Source organism: Diceros bicornis, chromosome 2, assembly GCF_020826845.1.
Source record: "Diceros bicornis minor isolate mBicDic1 chromosome 2, mDicBic1.mat.cur, whole genome shotgun sequence".
Taxonomy (NCBI): domain Eukaryota; kingdom Metazoa; phylum Chordata; class Mammalia; order Perissodactyla; family Rhinocerotidae; genus Diceros; species Diceros bicornis.
This window is the reverse complement of record NC_080741.1, coordinates 50,496,057-50,517,176: the sequence shown is the minus strand read 5'-3', so window position 1 is coordinate 50,517,176 and position 21,120 is coordinate 50,496,057. Positions and strand designations below refer to the sequence as shown.

Here is a 21,120-nt window from a genome sequence, read left to right as displayed (position 1 = left end):
ATTGTATGTATATACCACATTTTGTTTATCCATTCATTCGTCCCATCTTGGTATTCCTGTTCTCCAAGGCTAATTCCTTTCCTTTTTCCTTGGAATGAAAAAGGCAGAGATGGATGAGATTTGAAACTTGCCCTAAAGAAGAGCAGAAGACCCACTAGGATGGGGTGTAAACTGGTGAGAGGGGTGTGGAAAAGCCCTGGTAACCTTGTGAATGCTGCTTATGGTTTTTGTTTTTAGCATTGTTTGCCTTGAGTTACAGATGAGTTGCACCGTTGTGGATACTTTTTGCTTTTCCAGGTTTGTGGCTTCACTTATCTGGAGGAGGACAGTGGCTTCCACTACTGCAGGAATGGATATTGATGGGCACAGGCCTAGCAGGGAGGCTCCCTTGGTGGGAGGTGTCAGTCTTCACTTGATCCAGTCCTTTGATCCTTCATTGAGGGAGTATGTTTCAGACCATGGATGTCCGCTTCTGACTGCCAGTCTTGTTGCCTTTTGGTGGTGGGCGTAAGATGGATGTTTAGCATGTTAAAGATGTTCTCCCTCCACATGGGGGTGTCTAGCTGGGTTTTGACTTGGAGTGTTGAAAACTAAGAATGCTAAATGACTCTTGGCAAAATAAACTTAATTTCAGTGACTTGTTTTTTTGCTCTCTTAGTAAATCTTTCAGGGGAAGATGATATCTGACCTTAATGCAGTTTCACTAAACAGAATATTATGTTAAATATTCATAATTAACAATTTTAATTACGGAATCTGGAAGCACTTTGAAAATGTAAATTGGAGTTTTTCTCTTTTATCCTCCCTTCTCATTACAATTGTAGAAGAAATACAAGCTCCTCATAAAATGTTCAGAAAGCATGTCTGAAGACAAAGAGTAGTCAGGTCTGTGCCATGTTATGGCCAGTGACAGAATTTTGGAATTTTATACCTGTTTCTATAAACACTTAAATCCCTATAAATATTCCTATAAATAAGTGCATAAGAATCATGTAAAACAAACATGTCTGGGGAGAAGAGCAATGAGTTATGTGCTGTTTTCCTTTTTCAGATCCTGAGAGCCAGACATTGAAAGAACATTTAATTGATGAATTAGACTATGTATTGGTCCCAACTGAGGCGTGGAATAAGTTACTAAATTGGTATGGCTGTGTAGAAGGCCAGCAGCCCATCGCTAGAAAAGTGAGTACATGAATTGTCACACTTGCTGGTCAGTGTCTTCGAGTGCTCCCTGGGGGGACACTGCCTGGTGTTGGCTTCCTGGGATACCGGATGTACCTAAGTGGTTGAATGGAGATTTTTGAGGGTTTTTTTCTGGTTCTCTTTAGGGAATTGTGGTTGTGAGTGGTGGTGATTGAAGCTGCTCACCCAGGATGTTACAGTGAGTGGCCTCCAAACATCAGAGCTGCCCAGTGGCTTGGGATGAGTCCCCTGGTGCTGTGAGAGCACTTTCTGGAAGGCTCTATGAGAGAAAGTTCACTTGGGGTCATATGGACATACAGTAATATACTGCTTCTTGTTTATCTTAGGAACCTTTCTGACACTGCTTTTTCCCCTGTGCATTTTTTTTGGCTGGGAAAGATTTGCCCTGAGCTAACATCTGTTGCCAATCTTCCTCTTTTTTTTTTTCTCCCCCCAAAGCCCCAGGACTTAGTTGTAGGTCCTTCTATTTCTTCTATGTGAGCTGCTGCCATAGCACGGCTGCTGACAGATAAGGGGTGTGGTTCTGCAACCGGGAATCGAACCTGGACCACGGAAGTGGAGTGTGCCGAACTTTAACCACTAGGCCAGCAGAGCTGGCTCTCCCCTGTGCTTAAGAGTCTGGCCATACTGTTGAGTATCTCAAAAAGCAGGTGTTTATAGCCTAGAGAAGAATAGCCTCTTGAGGAAAGGTGGGCCCTGGGATAGAAACCCAGATTGTTAACCCCTCTGGTAGACAGGACTCAATGAGAAGACCACCACCTTGACTCCCAGAGGTGTTTGCTTGTCCTACCAGAGGGGAAATCACAGGAGCCCGCATGCCTACCAATATGTAGGCATTGGGTAAATTTTTCACTCTGCCTGGTGTGTAGTTCCCCTTGCCAGAGTAGGAAAGAGCTGCAATCCTGAGGCCATGCTTCTAAGAGTCACTGTTCAGGGCGAGAATTACCTTCTTTCTCCAGCTTGAAAACTGGGACCCTGAGAGGGGTTAGGGATCAGAAGGTTAGGGGGATGCCAGTTTGCTGCAGACGTCCCCTAATGCCCATAGTGCTGCATGTGGTGAGTGTTTTGCAGAGGGCTTTAACTATATTCTCTAGTCCTCTAATTCAACAAACCTTGCAAGGGAAGCATCAAGATCCCCACTTAGAGATGAACAATGATTTCCCCTGTTGTTTTTTTGTGTGTGTGTGTGTGAGGAAGATCAGCCCTGAGCCAACATCCAATGCCAGTCCTCCTCTTTTTTGCTGAGGAAGATTAGCCCTGGGCTAGCATCTGTGCCCATCTTCCTCTACTTTATATGGGATGCTGCCACAGCATGGCTTGACAAGCAGTGTGTTGGTGCACGCCTGGGATCTGAACCTGCAGACCCTGGGCCGCCAGAAGCGGAGCGTGTGCACTTAACCACTACGCCACTGGGCCGGCCCCTCCCCTGTTGTTTAGTGTTGCTAGCTCTGGTTTCATCAAGGTGCTCTTAGGTAGTCCTAATGAGTGGATAAAAGATTTTTAAACTCCTAAGACAGATGCTAGTAGCTTTAAAAATCTGTACTTCTGATCCCCTGATCACTTAAGGAAACTGATTATCATGTGGATTTGCCTTTTGCCACTGATGAGACATGTTGCTTCCAAGACTGCCCCGGGGTGGAACCACTGCTCCTTCAGCCATGCCTCTTGTTCACAGGTTGTGGAGCATGGCCTGTTTGTCAAGCACTGCAAAGTGGAGGTGTATTTGCTGGAACTGAAGCTCTGTGAGAATAGTGACCCCACCAATGTACTGAGTTGCCATTTCAGCAAGGCAGACACCATTGGTGAGTAGCTGGGCTGGGGTTCCAGGTATCCAGTGAGAAAGTGGAGAGCATTGTGGCTGATGAGAGGGAAGCTGGGGTGCCCTCTTCAGAGTTGTTACCCAGATAATCTCAGGTTGTGGTTACCAGTCTTGACCTGGGAGCCTGCTCCCCAGGACATTCTTAGGGAGAGCTAAGCCTGGGGATCATGTTCTATAGAACACTGGGCATGGTCCCTGCCCATTTGACATATGGTAGTAAAAATGAAGAAATGCAGATTCAGAGAGATTAAAGTAACTTATTCAAAAGTCTCAGTGAGAAAAAGTGGCAGAGCTAGTATTTAAAACAAGATCTGTCTTAACTCCAGAGATAAGTTTTCTCACTTTTCCATGTTGCTTCTGTGCTATAAATGGGACCCACATCGTCAAGAAGGAGAAGCATAGGGTAAGTTTCCGGGCATATGAGTGCAAGAGGATGCCCATGGAAGATGTTTGGACTTAGGGGTCATGAAGGGGCTGAGGTCGGTCAGAACTTTTGATCCAAAGCATCCTGTGACCATCTGAAAAGGAAGATGAGCGTTAGCTTGCCATGGCTGTCTTCAGCATTACATCTGGAGAAAGCCCTGAGTGATGTTTCTGCCTATTCCCAGCAACCATTGAGAAGGAGATGCGGAAGCTGTTTAACATCCCTGCGGAGCGTGAAACGCGGCTGTGGAACAAATACATGAGCAACACCTACGAGCAGTTGAGCAAACTAGACAACACTGTCCAGGATGCTGGGCTGTACCAGGGTCAGGTAGGAGGGCCCAGGCCATGCCCCAGCAGGCAGCTCTGCCCTGGGTGTGTAGCCAGATATCTTCTGGTTCTGAGTGTGTCAGAAGTGAGGTGGTTTCCATATTCCTCATATGGTTTCCCTTCCACTCAGGTGCTAGTAATTGAGCCCCAAAATGAAGATGGCACATGGCCGAGGCAGACCTTGCAGTCAAAGTAAGTGGACTTTTTCTCCCTTGTAGCTGGGCACACAGGTCTAAGAGAGATACTATTTCCTAAAGCAATTATTTGTGCTAAAAAAAATTTTTCTGAATCAGATGAAAAAACATTTGATTTTATGTGCAGAGTCTGTAATCCTGGCTTTTGTAAGCAGTAGGCTGGGCTGCCATCTCAGAGGAAGTTGTCAGGGGGTGTGAATAAGGCGGTGAGCGTCTCCTTGTTGAGAATTTGAGAAGAGCAGGGGCCGGGATCTGGGAATGCTGCTCTGCCAAGAGGTGGCTTTGTTTTTGTCAAGGGCTTTTATTTTCTCAATATATGGTTAGAGGCTTTGATGGAAAAGAAGAGGGCTCAGGCTTGGGGTCTTGTATGACTTGAAGGTAATAGTTTGATCCCATCCCCCTCTTTATCCAGTAGCCTGTTACTCATTCTTGCCCTTGTCACTTGCTGGGGAAATTAATCTGCTAGTAAACTGGGACTCTAGGCACCTCTGTCTCAGGAGATGTTCATGTGTGGTATAGAATTGTGCATGTCCTGAGAAGGGGACAGAGAGAAGTGATGAATTTTTCTTATGGTGTAAGATGGGGAAATTGTGTCTGTGTTCTTATAGTTATGGGGATAGTGTTGGGTTTTGCTCTCTTTCCTTAGTCAGGCCTTGGACAGTGACCGGTTCATAGTGATGGGCTTGTAGCAGTCCTTTGAGAATCCTGAAAACTATGAGCTCTCTCTTGAGAAACGTGCAAGAAGACACAACATATTGCGAGCAATTGCAAGGGTTTTACAGACACCCTTGAAGCCTAGCCATGGTCTCTAGTTTGAGAAACTGGTCACCAGTTCCTGACAAGATGACAAAATAGCCGTAGTAGGCAGAATAATGCTCCCCTAAAGATGTCTACCTCCTAATCCCCAAAACCTGTGAGTATGTGAGGTTGCATGGCAAAAGGGACTTTGCAGATGTGAGTAAGGATCTTGAGATGCTGAGATTATCCTGGCTTATCTGGGTGGGCCCAGTGCAATCACAAAAGTCCTTATAAATGAAAGAGGGAGACAGGAGAGTCAGAGAAGGAGATGTGCGGACAGGAGCAGAGTCAAGGTGATGAAATGTGGGAAAGACTTGACTATCCACGAGCCAGGGAATGTGGGCAGCTTCTAGAAGTCCTTAGAGCCTACACAAAGGAACACAGCTTTGCCCACATCTTGATTTTGGGTCAGTGAGAATCATTTTGGACTCTTGATCTCCAAAACTGTAAGATAGTAAATTTGTGTTGTTTTAAGCCACAACGTTTGTGGTAATTTGTGACAGTAGCAACAGGAAACTAATACACTAGCCCAGGCTGCTAACTACCTTCTTGGAACTAGAAATGCCACAAAACTGAGAGAAAATAACATAGAAACTGTGAGTACCCCCTGGGGAGACAAAAGGGAGTTGGATTCCAGTCTGTGAGGTAGGGTTGGCAGCTCAGAGCACAGGAGGCTGGGTGCACTCGCCAAAGGAAACTGTTTTTAGTCTTAGGGCCTTTTTCTCTTCCTGGCATTGCTTCTCCCCATTCCTTCCACACACTGAGGCCTAAGAGATTCTAATAAAGGGAGACAGCTTTTGGAAAAGAGCAGTGCCTCACTGAGATTCTCTGAAGGTTAGAGTGTCCTGGTGAACTGTGGCCAATGGCTAGTGAGCCCAAAGTGGAATTCCTGAGGTGCATTCCCCTCCCCACTCCACCAGTAGTGCTGGACACTGTTCTAGATGCTGAAGATACAGCAATAAACAAAACAAAGTATCCTCAAGGAGCAGAAAGTAAATAAGAAAAACACGTATGTCCAATGGTTTCTAAGTACTGTAGGAAAAAATTAGGGAAGAGAATCAGCGAGTGCTAGGCTTTGGGAAGGAGCAGGTTTAAACAGGATGATGGAGAGGCCTGTGAGGTGCCATTTGAACATGGTCATGAAGGAGGTGAGGGAATCAGCACTGAGTATGGTGCTTAATGAGGAGAATAACATTGTAAGGCCAAGGTGAGAGCAGCTGCAGAAGTCCTGAGGCAGAAGCAGGCCTGGTTGAAGACCAGCAGGAGTTTGTTGTGGCCGGAGCTAGGAAAGATGACAAGAAGGTTGGGGGGGACAAGGCCCGACACGACGAGGTGGTAGGCCCTGTGGTCCTTGTGAGACTCTGGATTCTGGCTTTGCCTCTTGGTAACATAGAGAGCTCTTTGGAAGGGATGCAGTGAGTGGAGCAGTAGTGTGATCTTTACCTGGTGAATGGCTCACAGGGAACCATAGCAAGAAGCTGACAAGTATAGTTGGGATAAAAGGAAGATGACAAATTGACAGCCTGTGCTAGTTGGAGCAGTATTCATGTTCCCAGCCTGATAAGAGGGTGAAATAAGCATATTGAATATCCTCAAGAAACGGAGGAAATGGGTACGTGAAACAGGAACAAGGAGACATTCTTGGGAACAGAGAATTCAAGGGATGGATTGAGTGGCAGAATGGATGTAGCTGAAGACATAATGAACATATTGGAAGGTCAGGTTGAAGAATTCTAGAAGGCGTTGTGAAGGGATAAAGAGGTGAAAGATAATAGAAGAAAAGTGCTATGGAGAATGGGAGTAGAAATGTCAATATCCATATAATAGCAGTTTCAGAAGCAGAGAGGAAATGATGGGAGCAAGGGGAAGAAAAAGTTAGAAGATATATTGACTGGGGGTTTCTCAGTAAACATAGAATATGAATGATCCTAAAGAGTGCTAAACACAACAGATAAAAGAAAGCCTGTACCTGGACACATCAGAGTGAAATTTTTTTTTTTTTTAATAATTTTATTTATTTATTTATTTTCCGTCAAAGCCCCAGTAGATAGTTGTATGTCACAGATGCACATCTTTCTAGTTGCTGTACGTGGGATGCAGCCTCAGCATGGTCGGAGAAGCGGTGCGTTGGTGCACGCCTGGGATTGAACCCCGGCCGCCAGCAGCGGAGCGCGCGCACTTAACCGCTAAGCCACGGGGCCGGCCCAGAGTGAAATTTGACAACAAAGATGTAGAGAAAATTCCAAAACTTTTTGAAAGAAAAAGTCAAAAAGAAATAAGTAGATTAATATCAAACTTCTCAACATCAAGAATGGATCTGAGAGATACTTGTTTAGTGTCTAAATTACTTTAAAACTAGAATTTTATATCCTGCTAAACTATTGACCTTAGGAGGTTTTCCACACACAGCTGCTCTCTGAAAACCTCTTGGAAGAAGCACTGTTAGAGTCCAGGGGCAAGCAGTAAAATCCATAAGGTGTGAGGGAGAGTACACAGCTAGTGAAGTGTTTGTTCTGTTGACTGGAAAAGCAAGGACTTTGTGACTTTGGAGTGAGCAAAGATTTGCTATACAAGACACAGCATAACACACCATAGAGGAAGAAATGGATAGAGTGGATGACTTTTAAATTAAGAACTTCTGTTCATCGAAGAGTAAAAAGGCAAGCCACAGAGTGAGAAAAGATATTTGCAATCCATATATCTGACAAATTACTTATATCCAGAATTTCAAAGAAACCCCTACAAGTCAATAAGAAAAAAATCAGACCACCGTATTAGGAAAAGGGGCCAAAAAACTTTTAACAGTCACATTACAAAAGTGGATATCCAGATGGTTAGTGAACATATCGAGAGGTGCTCGACCTCAGTAGTCATCCAGAAATGGCAAATTAAAACCACAGTGCATTGCTTCTGACACACCTACCAGAATGGCTAAATGAAAAAGATAGTACTAAGTGTTGTTGAGGTGTGGAATAGCCCAAATTGTTGGACTCTGCTGATGGGGCATATAAATGGGTACAGTGATTTTAGAAGATTTGGCAACAAGTACTAAGTGAAGAATTATATGCATATTCTACAACTCAGCAATCCACTCCTAGATATACAACCAAAAGAAATACATCCCATGTTCACTTAAATATGTATTCAAAGATGTTCATGACAGTACTGCCTGTCATAGTCAGAAGCTGAACCTAACCCAAATGTCCACCAGCAATAGAGTGGATAGATAAATTGTGGTGGAGGCACATCATGGAATTCTATACAAAGTCACGGCAGCCACAACAACATCAAGTCTCAATAAGCAATGTTGAATGAGAGAAACCAGGCACAGTACATGGCATACTATGCGATTCTCTTGATATAAAGCTTAAGAACAGGCAAAACAAGTCTTTGGGACTCAAGGTTATGATAGTGGTTAGCTTTGGGAAGAACTGTGATTTAGGGGTCATGAGGAGGACACCTAGGGGGTTGGTGCTGTCCTGTTTCTTGGTCTGGGTACTGGTTACATAGATGTATTCGCTTGGTAAAAATTTCTTGGTTCTTGTACTTGTGATTTATGTATTTCTCTATGTAATACTTCAATAAAAAGTTTAATAATAATAAGAAGAAAAAAAGCAACCTAGATCAATAACAATTACAAAGGGTTCCTGGATCCAGTTCCAGTCTGTGTATGTGGAGGCTTCTCCATGCCAACAAGCAGTTGTTGGACACCAGCAAGGTGTCTGAGAATTCAACTCAATTCTGACACTATCTACCTGGAGATAGCATTAGATTCCATGGGTAAAGGGCTTGGTCCCACAAGGCTGCCCTCCACTTCAGATGCCAGTCGAAAGCCCAGGTTGGTACCTCTGCTCTTTACCGACCGGCTGCAAACTGGAGGTTCCAACAAACAGGTTCCAATGACCCCCTTCAACTCAGGATGCTAGTCACAAGTCCAGGTTGTTACTACTTCTGACCAACTGGCTATAAATTAGAGGTTCCTAAGACCCCCTCGTCAAATTTGATTAATTTGCTAGAGTGCTCACAGAACTCAAGAAAACCCGTTTACTCACTAGATTACTCATTTATTACAAAGGATGTTAACAGATATGAATCAACAGCCAGATGAAGAGATAGGTAGGGTGAGGTCCCGAACAAAGGAGCTTCTGTCCTCGTGGAGTTTGGAGCTCCGCACAGTGACACATGGAAATGTTCTGGTTCTCCAATGTGGAAGTTGTCAGAAAGAAGGATCAATGAGCTGTCTTTTTGGTTTTTTATTTTTTTATTTTTATTTTTTTTGAGGAAGATCATCAGCCCTGAGCTAACATTCCCATGCCAATCCTCCTCTTTTTGCTGAGGAAGACCGGCCTTGAGCTAACATCTATTGCCAATCCTCCTCCTTTTTTTCCCTTTTTCTCCCCAAAGCCCCAGTAGATAGTTGTATGTCATAGTTGCACATCCTTCTAGTTGCTGTATGTGGGACGTGGCCTCAGCATGGCCGGAGAAGCCGTGCGTTAGTGCACGCCCGGGATCCGAACCCGGGCCGCCAGCAGCGGAGCGCATGCACTTAACCACTAAGCCACGGGCCCAGCCCCCTTTTTTTTTTAAAACCCAATTTTACATATATTTTTCTCCTTGCCAGGAGAACAGAATAGTGAAGTTGTTTCCATTCAACTCTTTTATTCACTGATGAGGGCCACGTTGTAAATTCTGAGCAATTTCAGATAGTTTTCTCTTCCTTGTGGATTGCTACAACCTTTGTGTTAGTGCTTCCAAGGTTTTCTGTAGACTCGGCCTCATTTCTCTCTCTCTCTCACTCTTTCTGACTTTACTTGCCTGAGGTCTGTAAGGCCTAGTTAGCTCTGACTATTGTCCCCTTTAAAGGCTGCCTGCCCAGAGCTGGAAGAGGCCAGTATTCCTGAAATGGAGATGTGAGTGCAGATGAGGGTTAACAGTGTTGGTGTGGAGAGATCACAGTTTAGGATGTTCTGAAGGCAATGAGGATTCTGGCTAAGAGTTCGTTGTTATCTTAATGATAATACGAGATGCTGGACTTGGAATACATGCAGTCAGTCTTACAGTCTTAAAGAGTGGGCTCATCCTTAGAGCAGCATTTAGCCTAGAGAACATCTGAGAAGCAAGCAGAGCACAATGGAGCAAGGAGGGCAGGCATGGGAATATTATTGGTTCAGGGCATGTTTGACTTGTAATTGATAACGACCTGACATGCCTAGGAGGAGGAAATATCTCAGTAGAAAGGTGCCGGGAGACCAGAGTGTGTTTTATGAGCAAAGGGATCCTTATTTGGGGGTGTAGCCTTTGTTTTTTAGAGTGCTTGTGGCATGAGACCCAGTCACAGTTGAGAGTGAGGTCTTGCCTCATCTAATAAGTACACTTGAGAGTCAGGTGTTTGCCACCAATGCCTGTTTCCCAGCCTGCAGTGCCCCAGGATATACTGTGAAGCTGCCTGATGACAAATGACAAGCGCCCAAGCATTTCCCAGATAGAAGTTACTTTTTTGCACAGAGCACTTGCTTTCGATTTGTTGGTCGAGTGGAGTTTTAAAAAAACCATATTGTGTGGGCCAGTCCCAGTGGCCCCCGTGGTTAAGTTCAGTGCGCTCCGCTTCAACAGCCTGGGTTCGGTTCCCTGGGCTTGGACCTACACCACTTGTCAGTCGCCATGCTGTGGCGGCAGCTCATGTACAGGAGGAGGAAGATTGGCAACAGATGTTAGCTCAGGGCAAATCTTCCTCAGCAAAAAAAAAAAAAAAAAAAAGTATTGTATAAATTTGCAGGCATATAAAAAATATCTTTATGTACTCTTCATTGGTTTTCTTTTTGACTGAATTTACCCTGAAAACTACTGGCAGTATTTTCCAGAAGATTTTAAATGTCAAATAAAATTTTTCTTTGTTTTCTTTTATTTCAACCAGAAATGTTGTCTGTCTAAGAAATTGACAGGTCTTGGATGGATTTTTGCCCTTTTAAATTCAAGGGAATAGAATAAGTTACCAGTGAACTGTTACTGAAAAGCAGAGTGTTAGACCAAAGTGCCTTGAGGTTCTGTATGTCAGAATTTGAATTTTACTATCCTGTAGTACCTACCTGTCTCCAGACCTGAGATAACTGAGTTTGCCATATCAGACTAGCCTTGGATAGTGACTTTCCTGCCTGCTTAGGAGACTGGGAATACCTGCATCACAATGGACAGGCCTCAGATGTGTGCTGTGTCACCTGTGTGGTGGAAGAGAGTGCCCTTGGCTCTGACGAGTCTCACTTAATGAGCTGCCTGAGTTCTTGGACTCTTTGCAGCATGAGGATGAGGCTCTGTGAAGCAAATCCTCTTCAGGATTAGAGAGGGTATATTTCCTTATGGGGAGGTGAGAGGCCAGGGAGCCTTCTTTCCCTCTCCCTTGCTGTGACCTTAGAATGTGGAGCAGAACTTGGTTCCTAATGTCCATTTAGACCCCTGGATAGTTTCCTGACGTCTGCCCACTGCTGATATGGGTACAGGATCACTCCTTATCTCTGCTGCCACATTTCACTGTCTTCTCACAAGGAACCCTGGTTGACATCAGATCCCATGAGGCTGGGCACTGTGCCAGAAGAGCCCATCTTAATTATTTGCTGTATTCTAAAAATAACCCCAGTCTACAAGGAATATCACAGTTGTATGTATTTGAAACAATGCAGAATGATTCACTTCCTTCTACTTGTTCTTATACGGAATTTAATATAACATTGATATGAATTTAAGATTTAGGGCAGTTAGCCCTTGAATTAATCAATCTGAAAGGAATAAATCTAAAATAAGATGCTGTGAAAGATGTTGAAACATGAGTTTGAAACAGAGGGATTACTCACATTTGGTAAATTTGAGGAAACAAAAGTAATTCCCTTTGAATAGTATATTGAAACCAAATTGCCATTTTCCTATTCTAGTGTACTTAACAGCCAGCTGTTTAATTTAGGCCAAGTATTTTTGGAGAAATTCATCTCTTAGTGCCATTTTTCTGTATCTTTCGCTGGTAACTCTTAAAATTCAGGGAAGCTTATGATTTGTAAATCAAACCAGGATGCCCTGAAGATCAAGTTTGTGGTTTATCCTACTGAAATATTCAGTATATGTCCGTGTGGACAAAGGAGGCAGGAAAACCAATTAATTTCTTGACTCTCACTTAAATAAAATTTATCTTGAAGTAGCATTAAAATAGGCTTTTTGCAATTTATTTTAAGTAACTGAATGTGGAGAACCTTTATTTATTGATAAGAGACCTAAGGCATTAAATAGGGCCTGCTTTTTTTTTTTTTCTGGTGAGGAAAATTGGCCCTGAGCTAACATCCATTGCCAATCCTCCTCTTTTTGCTTGAGGAAGATTGTCCCAGAGCTAACATCTGTGCCCTTCTTCCTCTATTTTGTATGTGGGACACCACCACAGCATGGCTTGATGAGTGGTGTGTAGGTCCGCGCCTGGGATCTGAACCCAAGAACCCCGGGCTGCCGAAGGAGAGCGAGCGGACTTAACCACTACATCACTGGGCCAGCCCCAGGGCTTGCTTTCTGCAAAAAGTCAGTAGCGTTGTTTCTGCTTCTCTCTCCCAGATCAAGCACTGCGCCTAGCAGAAATTTTACTACCTCTCCAAAATCATCAGCAAGTCCCTATTCCTCAGTGTCTGCCTCTCCCATTGCAAATGGTGATAGCACTAACACCTCTGGGATGCACAGTTCCGGTGTCAGCAGGGGGTAAGAGCAGGCTCTTTCACTTTGCTTCCCTTCCCTCTTAGTCCTTTCCCAGGCTGTACCTGGAGAGCTCCTTTGCTGCTACACTAAGCATTAGTGGGATTAGGGTTCCCCATGGGACCTTGCTGCATGTGGTTTCTCACTCCATTTCGTACCCACAGTAAAGTGTGCCTCCCAGTTCTGCCTTAGGTTGCTTGACCTCCTACTAGCTGGTGTTTTCCCTACAGCCTAAGTCATTGGTGGTCGTGGGGGTCACTTTATTTGTCTGTGAAGGGATGGGCTGGCTGTATGGCAGAATAGCTATAAGGGGATGATTCTCAGCTGAGGGAGAGCCCTGCCTGTTGCCCCTCTCGATGGCTGTGATCCTTTCTCCAAACATTTCAGGATTACTTGCCACACAGCACAGAGTGGAAGAGGAGGGTGAGGTGAGAGAGTGTGCATGAACACTCAGGCACAGTCAAGACTGAGTGTAGTCAGGTGGGTGGTGGCAAGTGCAAGCTCTTGATCTTAGTAACCACAGTGTTCTTCCCTGAGGTCACCTGGCAGTTACCCTTCTGGAGGGATACAAAATTAGCATTTGCCAAAGCCTGAGAGTGGAGAATTCAAATAGCATTTCTCCCCTTAAGGATGTGCGTATCACCTGCTATCATGTCAAATCAAGGGCAGGGGTAGGGGTTGGCCAGAGGGCTGGAGAGGGGAGAGAACTTGTGTCGTGGGGTTATTACCAGACAAGAATTCTAGAGGCCTCAGAGGAGCCCCAAAAGGCACCCTGAGGACATGTGTGCAGCATCTTGCTTTTATTGCTGACGTGGGTTGTGTTTTCCAGTGGATCTGGCTTCTCTGCTTCATATAATTGTCAGGAGTCCGTGTCATCTCACATACAACCTGGGCTCTGCGGACTTGGAAACCTGGGGAACACCTGCTTCATGAACTCCGCTTTGCAGGTAGAGGGGAGAGCTGCCATCTCAATAACACTCTGTCTTCACAGTACTTGAGGCTTGGGTGAGAGTGGCTTGCTAAGGTGTTGGGAGGATCCTCTCCCAGGGGTCCCTACCTACCCCTTGTCAATACTTCAGGGTACCTCTTACTGGTCACTACAGAATGGCTTCATCAGTGTTTTTGGCCCCAAAATGTCTTCTTAATCAGTTCTAGGTTTGGTTTTACAGTAAAAATATTTTGACTTTTGTTGACCATTAGGGAATGATAGTCCCAGAAAGTATCGGAGTAGCTGCCTGGTTAGTCTCTGATGGGATGAGAACTCACAGCAGCTGGTGCCAAGCTAAATTATGCCTAGGTTAAGGTTGACCATCTTTTCACCAATGATAGCTGTCTTTCACTTCATGTCCCTGACTGGAGAAAATCCTAAAATCCTCCCTTTGAAACTTCATTTATTCATTCACCAAATATTTATTGGGCACATACTGTATGACAGTACTGTGATGGATATGGGCTAGAGTTAGGGTCCAGCTACAGAATTAGGAGGGCGCAGTCCCCGAGACTGCCTTCACTTCTGACACCAACTGCAAGTTTGGGGGTCTCCAAGACCACCCTCAGTTTCTTTTTTTTTTTTTTTTAATTTTATTTATTTATTTTTCCCCCAAAGCCCCAGTAGATAGTTGTATATCATAGCTGCACATCCTTCTAGTTGCTGTATGTGGGACGCGGCCTCAGCATGGCCAGAGAAGTGGTGCATCCGTGCGAGCCTGGGATCCGAACCCGGGCCGCCAGTACCGGAGCGCGCGCACTTAACCGCTAAGCCACGGGGCCGGCCCATCACCCTCAGTTTCAATAATTTGCTAGAAGGACTCACAGACTCACTTAAAACTATCATACTCACAGTTATGATTTATTATAGGGAAAGGATGCAAATTAAAATTAGCCAAGGGAAGAAGTAAACAGGGCAAAGTCCAGGAGGGTCCTCATTGCACAGCTTCTGTTGTCCTCTCCCTGTGGAGTCAGGATGCTTTACTCTCCTGGCATTGATGTGTATGTAACAATAGGCATGGAGTGTTGCTGACCATGAAAACTCACCCAGGCTTTGTTGTCCAGAATTTTTATTGGGGCTTTGTTAAATGGCATGATTGATTGATCGCCCAGATGGTTAAACTCAGTCTCCAGGTAGATTGATACCATGTGACCCAATGCCCCTACCCTAAGTCACATTGTTGGTCTTTTTGAAGTGGCTAGCCCTCATCTTAAGACTATATAACTGTGGCCAGCCCTCACCCTAAGTCACAGTGTTAGACTTTTCAGTACGACTGAAGGCCCCTGGGCAAACAGAGATACTTCCGTGAGGGATAACATTCCAAGAGTCAACAGACTACTTTCCAGAAGCCAAGGACAAAAGCCAGACCTTGTCTTTGGACAAGGCCAAATTCTTTACTATACATGAGGATTCAGTGGTGAGCAAATCAGACATGGTTTTTGTCCTTACAAGACTTACAACTAACTTTGAAGTTTCTTGGACTATAAGAGAAAAGATAAAAAGATTTGTTAAAAAATTTGGTAACTCTTGGGTTTGGAAATTATTTTTCTCCACTGTGGTGAGATGGGAGTAAGCCTTGTATTAAATAAAGAAAAGAGCCTTGAGATTTGGGTTTTCATGGGGAAGTGTTCTCAACTCTTTGTACCCTCAGTTCTCCTCAAATGTTGAATGAAGATAATAATAATGAGGAGGTTTGTAGCTCTAGATATAAGTATTAGGAAACAAAGAAAGGTTAAATTCCATAATTTAAGTTTCCATCTCATGATGCTAGGTAAAGAACAAATGAAACCCAAAGGAAGTAGAAGGAGGGAAATAATAGAGATAAGAACAGAAATTAATGAAATACAAAGCAGATTTACAGTACAACCAAATTTGATTCTTTGAAAAAAACTAATAAAAGTGAATAAACTCCTAGGGGAACTGATCAGGAAGTAAAGAGAGAAGATATAGATGACTAATGCCAGAAATGAAAAAAGGAACATTGCTATAGATCCTACAGGCATTAAAAAGATTATTAGAGGATAGTAGAATATCTTTATGCCATTAAATTAGACAATTTAGATAACAAGTTTTGGACAAGATGCTTTGAAAAGTGCAATTTATCAAACTTACACAGGAAGAAATAGAAAATATGAATAGTCTTGTATTTGTTAAAGAAATTGATTCGGTAAAATTAGAAGCTTTACACCAAAGAAAATTCTGTTCTGAATGGCTTTATTGGTGAATGTATTCAAAGATTTAAGGCAGAAATGATACCAATCATACAAACTCTTTCAGGAAGTAGAAAAAGGGAGAACTTTCCAAATCATTTTACAAGGCAGTATACTCTGATACCAAAATCTGACAAGGAATTTTAAAAAAGGAAAATTTTAAACTATTGTATCTCATAACTATAGACAAATAACGTATATAAAATTTTAGCAAATCAAATTCAAGGATATCTAAATAAAAGTGGTAGCACAAAATGGAGTTTGTGCCAAGAGAACTAGATTGTTTTGACCTGAAAAATTAATCAATGTCATTTAACGTAGTAACAGAATAAAGGAGAAGACCATATGATCATCTTAGTAGATATAGAAAAAGCATTTGATCAAGTGCAATACCCACCTTCATTTTTTTTTTTTAATTTTTATTTATTTATTTATTTTTTTCCCCCAAAAGCCCCTGTAGATAGTTGTATGTCATAGCTGCACATCCCTCTAGTTGCTGTATGTGGGACGTGGCCTCAGCATGGCCGGAGAAGCAGTGTGTCGTTGCGCGCCCGGGATCCAAACCCAGGCCACCAGCAGCGGAGCACGCACACTTAACCACTAAGCCACGGGGCCGGCCCCCACCTTCATTTTTGAATTTGAAGAGTTAAAATTAGTATACACAGGTACAATGATATCATTCGTTGTTTTTTCTACCACCTTATTATCCTGATTTTTTTCCCCCATAATGTTTTGGCTCTAGTAAAACATTTTGCTTTCAGCTTATTTGTATTTTGTCTTTTCATGAGACAGTGGAATGTCCCAATCAAGTCCATAAAAAAATTACCTTAAAATTATCTTCCATTGAATAGAAAATTATTGTGTGTCAAGCACTTGGGGTACACAGCTTTTGCCCTCAGGCAGCTTGTTTCAGAGACCGTTCTTAGGCAGTGAATGTGAGCTCCTCCACAGCCATGTCCCTGGGAAGTTAGCCGCAAGATTGGCCACAAACTTGGGCTTCTGGGAGGCTGTGCCTTACTGTTGTGAGCCTTTCAGAGAATCTGCTGAGTACCTCATTTTGTTGAGTTGACTGTCATTGGCGCTTTAGAACTTGGTTTATCTGGTATCTCTGTGTGCTCTCCAGAAGAGGTGTGAGCTCTGATGGTGTTCTCTTTCAGTGTTTGAGTAACACTGCACCACTCACCGACTACTTTCTCCAAGATGAGTATGAGGCGGAAATCAACAGAGACAACCCTCTGGGAATGAAAGGGGAAATTGCAGAGGCCTATGCAGAGCTCATTAAGCAGATGTGGTCTGGAAGGGATGCTCATGTGGCACCTCGCATGTTCAAAGTAGGTTGATATATATACTTTTTTTCCCATTTTGGGGAGAGTGGTTTAGTGTCGTAATGAGGCATTCTTTTACTTATATTTTCGCATTAAGGTGGGATCTGAGACTAAAAGTACTACACTATTAGAGCCTTCTTTTCTGTTGTTTAGTTATTCATTGCACACTTATCTTAAGTGACCCAGCTGGGGATACTTCAGAAGTCATTTGTAAGCTGGTTGCTCAGAGTGCTGTATTCTGTGGTGGCAGTCTTTAAATGGTCAGCATCCTAAGCCAGACCATAAAAATTCAGTTTAATTTCCAGTATCATCTAAAGGGTACTCCCAGGTTCTCTGAGCCTAGAACCTGTATAGCCTGTGGTTTGAGTTGGGCCTCCTAAGTCAGATATTGGTTGACATTCTTGGAAGATGGTGTGAGGGGCAGTTCTCACTTGGGTCCCTCAGCTAGGAAGATTGGGAAGGAAATGGGCAAACTGCAAGGGGCACTTGGAGCAACTCGGGCTTTCCATTGCCCTAAATGTTTTTTCCTGCTGAGGGGGACGTGCCTTACCTCCATATGTTGAAATCTGGAAATCCTATTTAGCCTACACCACTGTGGTTCAAGAAGCCTTCATGAAGCACATGGCAGAAAAGATATGCATGTTTTTGATCCAAAGAGGAAAAAAAAAATAGCACCGTAGCTCAGTGAGAAAATTAAAATCTTAGATGGTTTATTGAAATTGAAAATTAGTTCTTTTCATCCTCATGGTCACACTAATCCCTGGGAAATATATGTAAATTACTGTTCACATATGAAGTCATAAAGAGACTAGAACTGGGTGACAACGCATTGGGCTCAAGCTAATGTAAATAAACAACTGGCAGACAGACAGTATCTAGGGATATTAGGGGTAATGTAGAGCTTCCTCAGCGATAGACGTGTTCTCTCTCTGCAGTCTGGTATGGTAGCTACTAGCCACTTGAAATGTGGTTAGTGTGAACAAGGAACTGGATTTTTAATTGTATTTAATTAATTTAAATCTAAATAGCCACATGTGGTTAGTAGCTACATTATTGGATAACACAAGTGTAGAGCAGTGGTTTTCCAACTTTAGGATGCAGCAGAATCTCTTGGAGGGCTTGTGAAAACACAAACTGTTGGACCATCACCAAGTTCCTGATTCTGGAAGTCTGGGGTGGGGCCTGAGATTGTGCATTTCTAACAAGTTCAGAGGCGATGCTGATACCACTAGTTGGGGACCCCACTCTGCGGATCACTGGTGTAGCGCAATACAAGGCAGACACTTATTTAAGGATAGGAGGGCTGTTATGTAGCGGAGGATTTCTCTGGCTGATGCGGGTACCATTTGTAAAGTTCTTGAGGAGACCGAACCAAGGAAGGTAGTTGGAGAGGGATTCTTGTCAGTACTGAGGAGATGTGGCTACTCAGGGAGCCACCCTACGCTCTTCTCTTAAGGTAGTGGCCCAGGTTCCAGGTCTCTCTCTGGTGAGAACTACTGGCCTCCTTTAGGCCCTTGAGGAGTTAGTTGGGCTACTCAACCAGGTGGTGTGCTCCCTCACTGTCCCAGCTGACTCTGTAAAGCTATTTTTGATGACAATTTCCCGTCTAACTTCACTGGTTCTTTATATCTTATGCCTTCTGCTGTGGTTGCTTTTGTTGTAGACCCAAGTGGGACGTTTTGCTCCTCAATTTTCTGGCTACCAGCAACAAGACTCTCAGGAGCTATTAGCCTTTCTTCTAGATGGATTGCACGAAGATCTGAACCGAGTGAAGAAGAAGCCCTACCTGGAGTTGAAGGATGCCAATGGGCGGCCAGATGCGGTATGATATTGAAGAATTTTGAACAGTAGTATTTCAAAGAAGCTGCCTCCAATTGAGAGTTGCAGGGACATCCTTCTGATCTTTGAGTATTGGTGCCAGGGCCCTGGTTGCCTTTCCCTGTTGTTGGTGACGTGAACATGTGCTTTGGTAGGGAAATGCATTCCAGGTCTGAAAGGGGCTAACTCTAGTTACTCATGATGCTCCCTCTTGGGCTTCTTCAAGTTATTGTCAGTTTGTTTAGTATAATTTCATTGGTGAACCAGAGACTAGGGCAGTCTGAAAATCGTAATGTGGCTGTACTGTGGACCCTTGGGATTATTATACTCTTATTAAAATTCATCTATGATTATTAAAATAGTTTGTTATTAATATTAGTAGGACACTTACACTTTTTTGCTTTGATTTTCTGATCTATGAAAAGGGAGTTTAGTATTTAAGTTACCCTTTCACATTGGGATGATCAATATGCATACTTTTTTTTTTTTTTTTTGGTGAGGAAGACCAGCCCTGAGCTAACCTCCATGCCAATCCTCCTCTTTTTTTGCTGAGGAAGACCGGCCCTGAGCTAACATCTATTGCCAGTCATTCTCCTTTTTTTAATTTTTTTTTTCCCTTTTTCTCCCCAAAGCCCCAGTAGATAGTTGTATGTCATGGTTGTACATCCTTCTAGTTGCTGTATGTGGGACGCTGCCTCAGCATGGCCGGAGAAGCGGTGCATCGGTGCGCGCCCGGGATCCGAACCTGGGCCGCCAGTAGCGGAGCGTGAGCACTTAACTGCTAAGCCACGGGGCCGTCCCCAATATGGATACTTTAAATAGCGTTTACATCTTAAAGGAAAAACCATGAGTTAGCTGAACTATAATATAAATTTACAACCTCACTGAAGGGACTTTGGATCATCAGAAACCCTGTAGGAGGCAGTCCTTGCCCTGGTCAGGGCCAGGTGCCCACGGTGCTCTCAGTGCATCTGTCTCCCAGCAGAGGACACACAGACGCCTTGCTTCCCTTTGATTCTACATCAACACTTTGTTAAGTGTGGGATTAGGTGTAGAGGTGGCGTGTGGTGTGAGTATGGTTTGCTAAGAACAGTCCTAGCCCTGGCTGGCCTGGGCCAAGTTCTTGGCTGCACAGACTGCCTCACAGTCCATTTCAGATTTTGTTATGAATCACTCTGGATGCAGGATTAAAGGACTGAGGAGTGTTAAGAATGTCTTATTTATCCCTTCTCCTTTCGTCCAGGTGGTGGCAAAGGAAGCCTGGGAGAATCACAGATTAAGGAATGACTCTGTGATTGTGGACACATTCCATGGCCTCTTCAAATCTACTTTGGTTTGCCCAGAATGTGCTAAAATTTCTGTGACTTTTGACCCATTTTGCTATCTAACTCTCCCACTGCCATTGAAGAAAGATCGAGTTATGGAGGTCTTCCTGGTTCCTGCTGACCCTTGCTGTAGACCTACCCAGGTAAGAGACTTGGCCTTCTCATGGTACCCCTCGTGGTGAGTGGTTTCCAGTCCGGAGTGGTGCTGCTTCCATCTGCTACATCAGAAGCTCCATCAGTTGCCTCTGAATCCCCTTGGCCTCCATCAAACCTTTGTGTAATCCCGTATCATTCAAGGCATATTATGAAGGTCCTCTGGGCTTCTCTGTCACTTTTTTCCCCATGCTCGATACATGCGAGTAAAGTAACCCAGCTGATCTGCTAAGTGGTCCTTGAATCTGAACGTTGGGGAACTAGGAGCAGGGTACTTTCCTCGGTCAGGTTCACCCCTAAATCAGCTAGGAGAGCCTGCCAGAACAAAAGGCCAGATGAGAGGTGTGACCAGCAAGTCTTAGTGCCCAGTCTTAGTGCATAGTCTTCTGGCTTTAGTTTCTTTTTTTTTAATTTAATTTTTTTTCCCCCCAAAGCCCCAGTAGATAGTCGTATGTCACAGATGCACATCCTTCTAGTTGCTGTACATGGGATGTGGCCTCAGCATGGCCGGAGAAGTGGTGCGCCAGTGCAGGCCTGGGATCCGAACCCGGGCCGCCAGCAGCGGAGTGCGCGCACTTAACCACTAAGCCACGGGGCCGGCCCCTGGCTTTAGTTTCTTCATCTCTAAAGAGAGATGACATGTAGGACCAGTTGACAATTCGTATAATTTAAACAGTTCTTTAAAGGAAGTAGTGAATGGTTCCATAAAGTTAAGAGTAAAATAAAGCCGTGTTTAGGAGAGAGAGTTGGCCCAACTCCTGTTCTGCCTCCTGAATAGAGAGGCAGGTGCTGATACAGAAGACTTGTCTGTTTGC

The 21,120-nt window shown here is 43.9% G+C and overlaps 1 protein-coding gene across 5 annotated transcripts in view; it reads left to right on the top strand.

Annotated features, from left to right (window-relative positions):
- USP4 (ubiquitin specific peptidase 4) overlaps positions 1-21,120 on the top strand; it is a 43,741-nt gene that overhangs the window by 5,372 nt on the left and 17,249 nt on the right. For 3 of the 5 annotated variants that reach the window (XM_058558321.1, XM_058558303.1, XM_058558330.1), the window contains exons 3-11: positions 1,052-1,182; positions 2,879-3,005; positions 3,631-3,776; positions 3,906-3,967; positions 12,352-12,492; positions 13,316-13,433; positions 16,842-17,015; positions 18,673-18,831; positions 20,071-20,295. In XM_058558321.1, the coding sequence (XP_058414304.1) occupies positions 1,052-1,182; positions 2,879-3,005; positions 3,631-3,776; positions 3,906-3,967; positions 12,352-12,492; positions 13,316-13,433; positions 16,842-17,015; positions 18,673-18,831; positions 20,071-20,295 (1,283 nt within the window). Of the gene's footprint in view, positions 1-1,051; positions 1,183-2,878; positions 3,006-3,630; positions 3,777-3,905; positions 3,968-12,351; positions 12,493-13,315; positions 13,434-16,841; positions 17,016-18,672; positions 18,832-20,070; positions 20,296-21,120 lie in introns of those variants that run through there. The other 2 variants (XM_058558313.1, XM_058558339.1) reach the window with 2 other exon arrangements.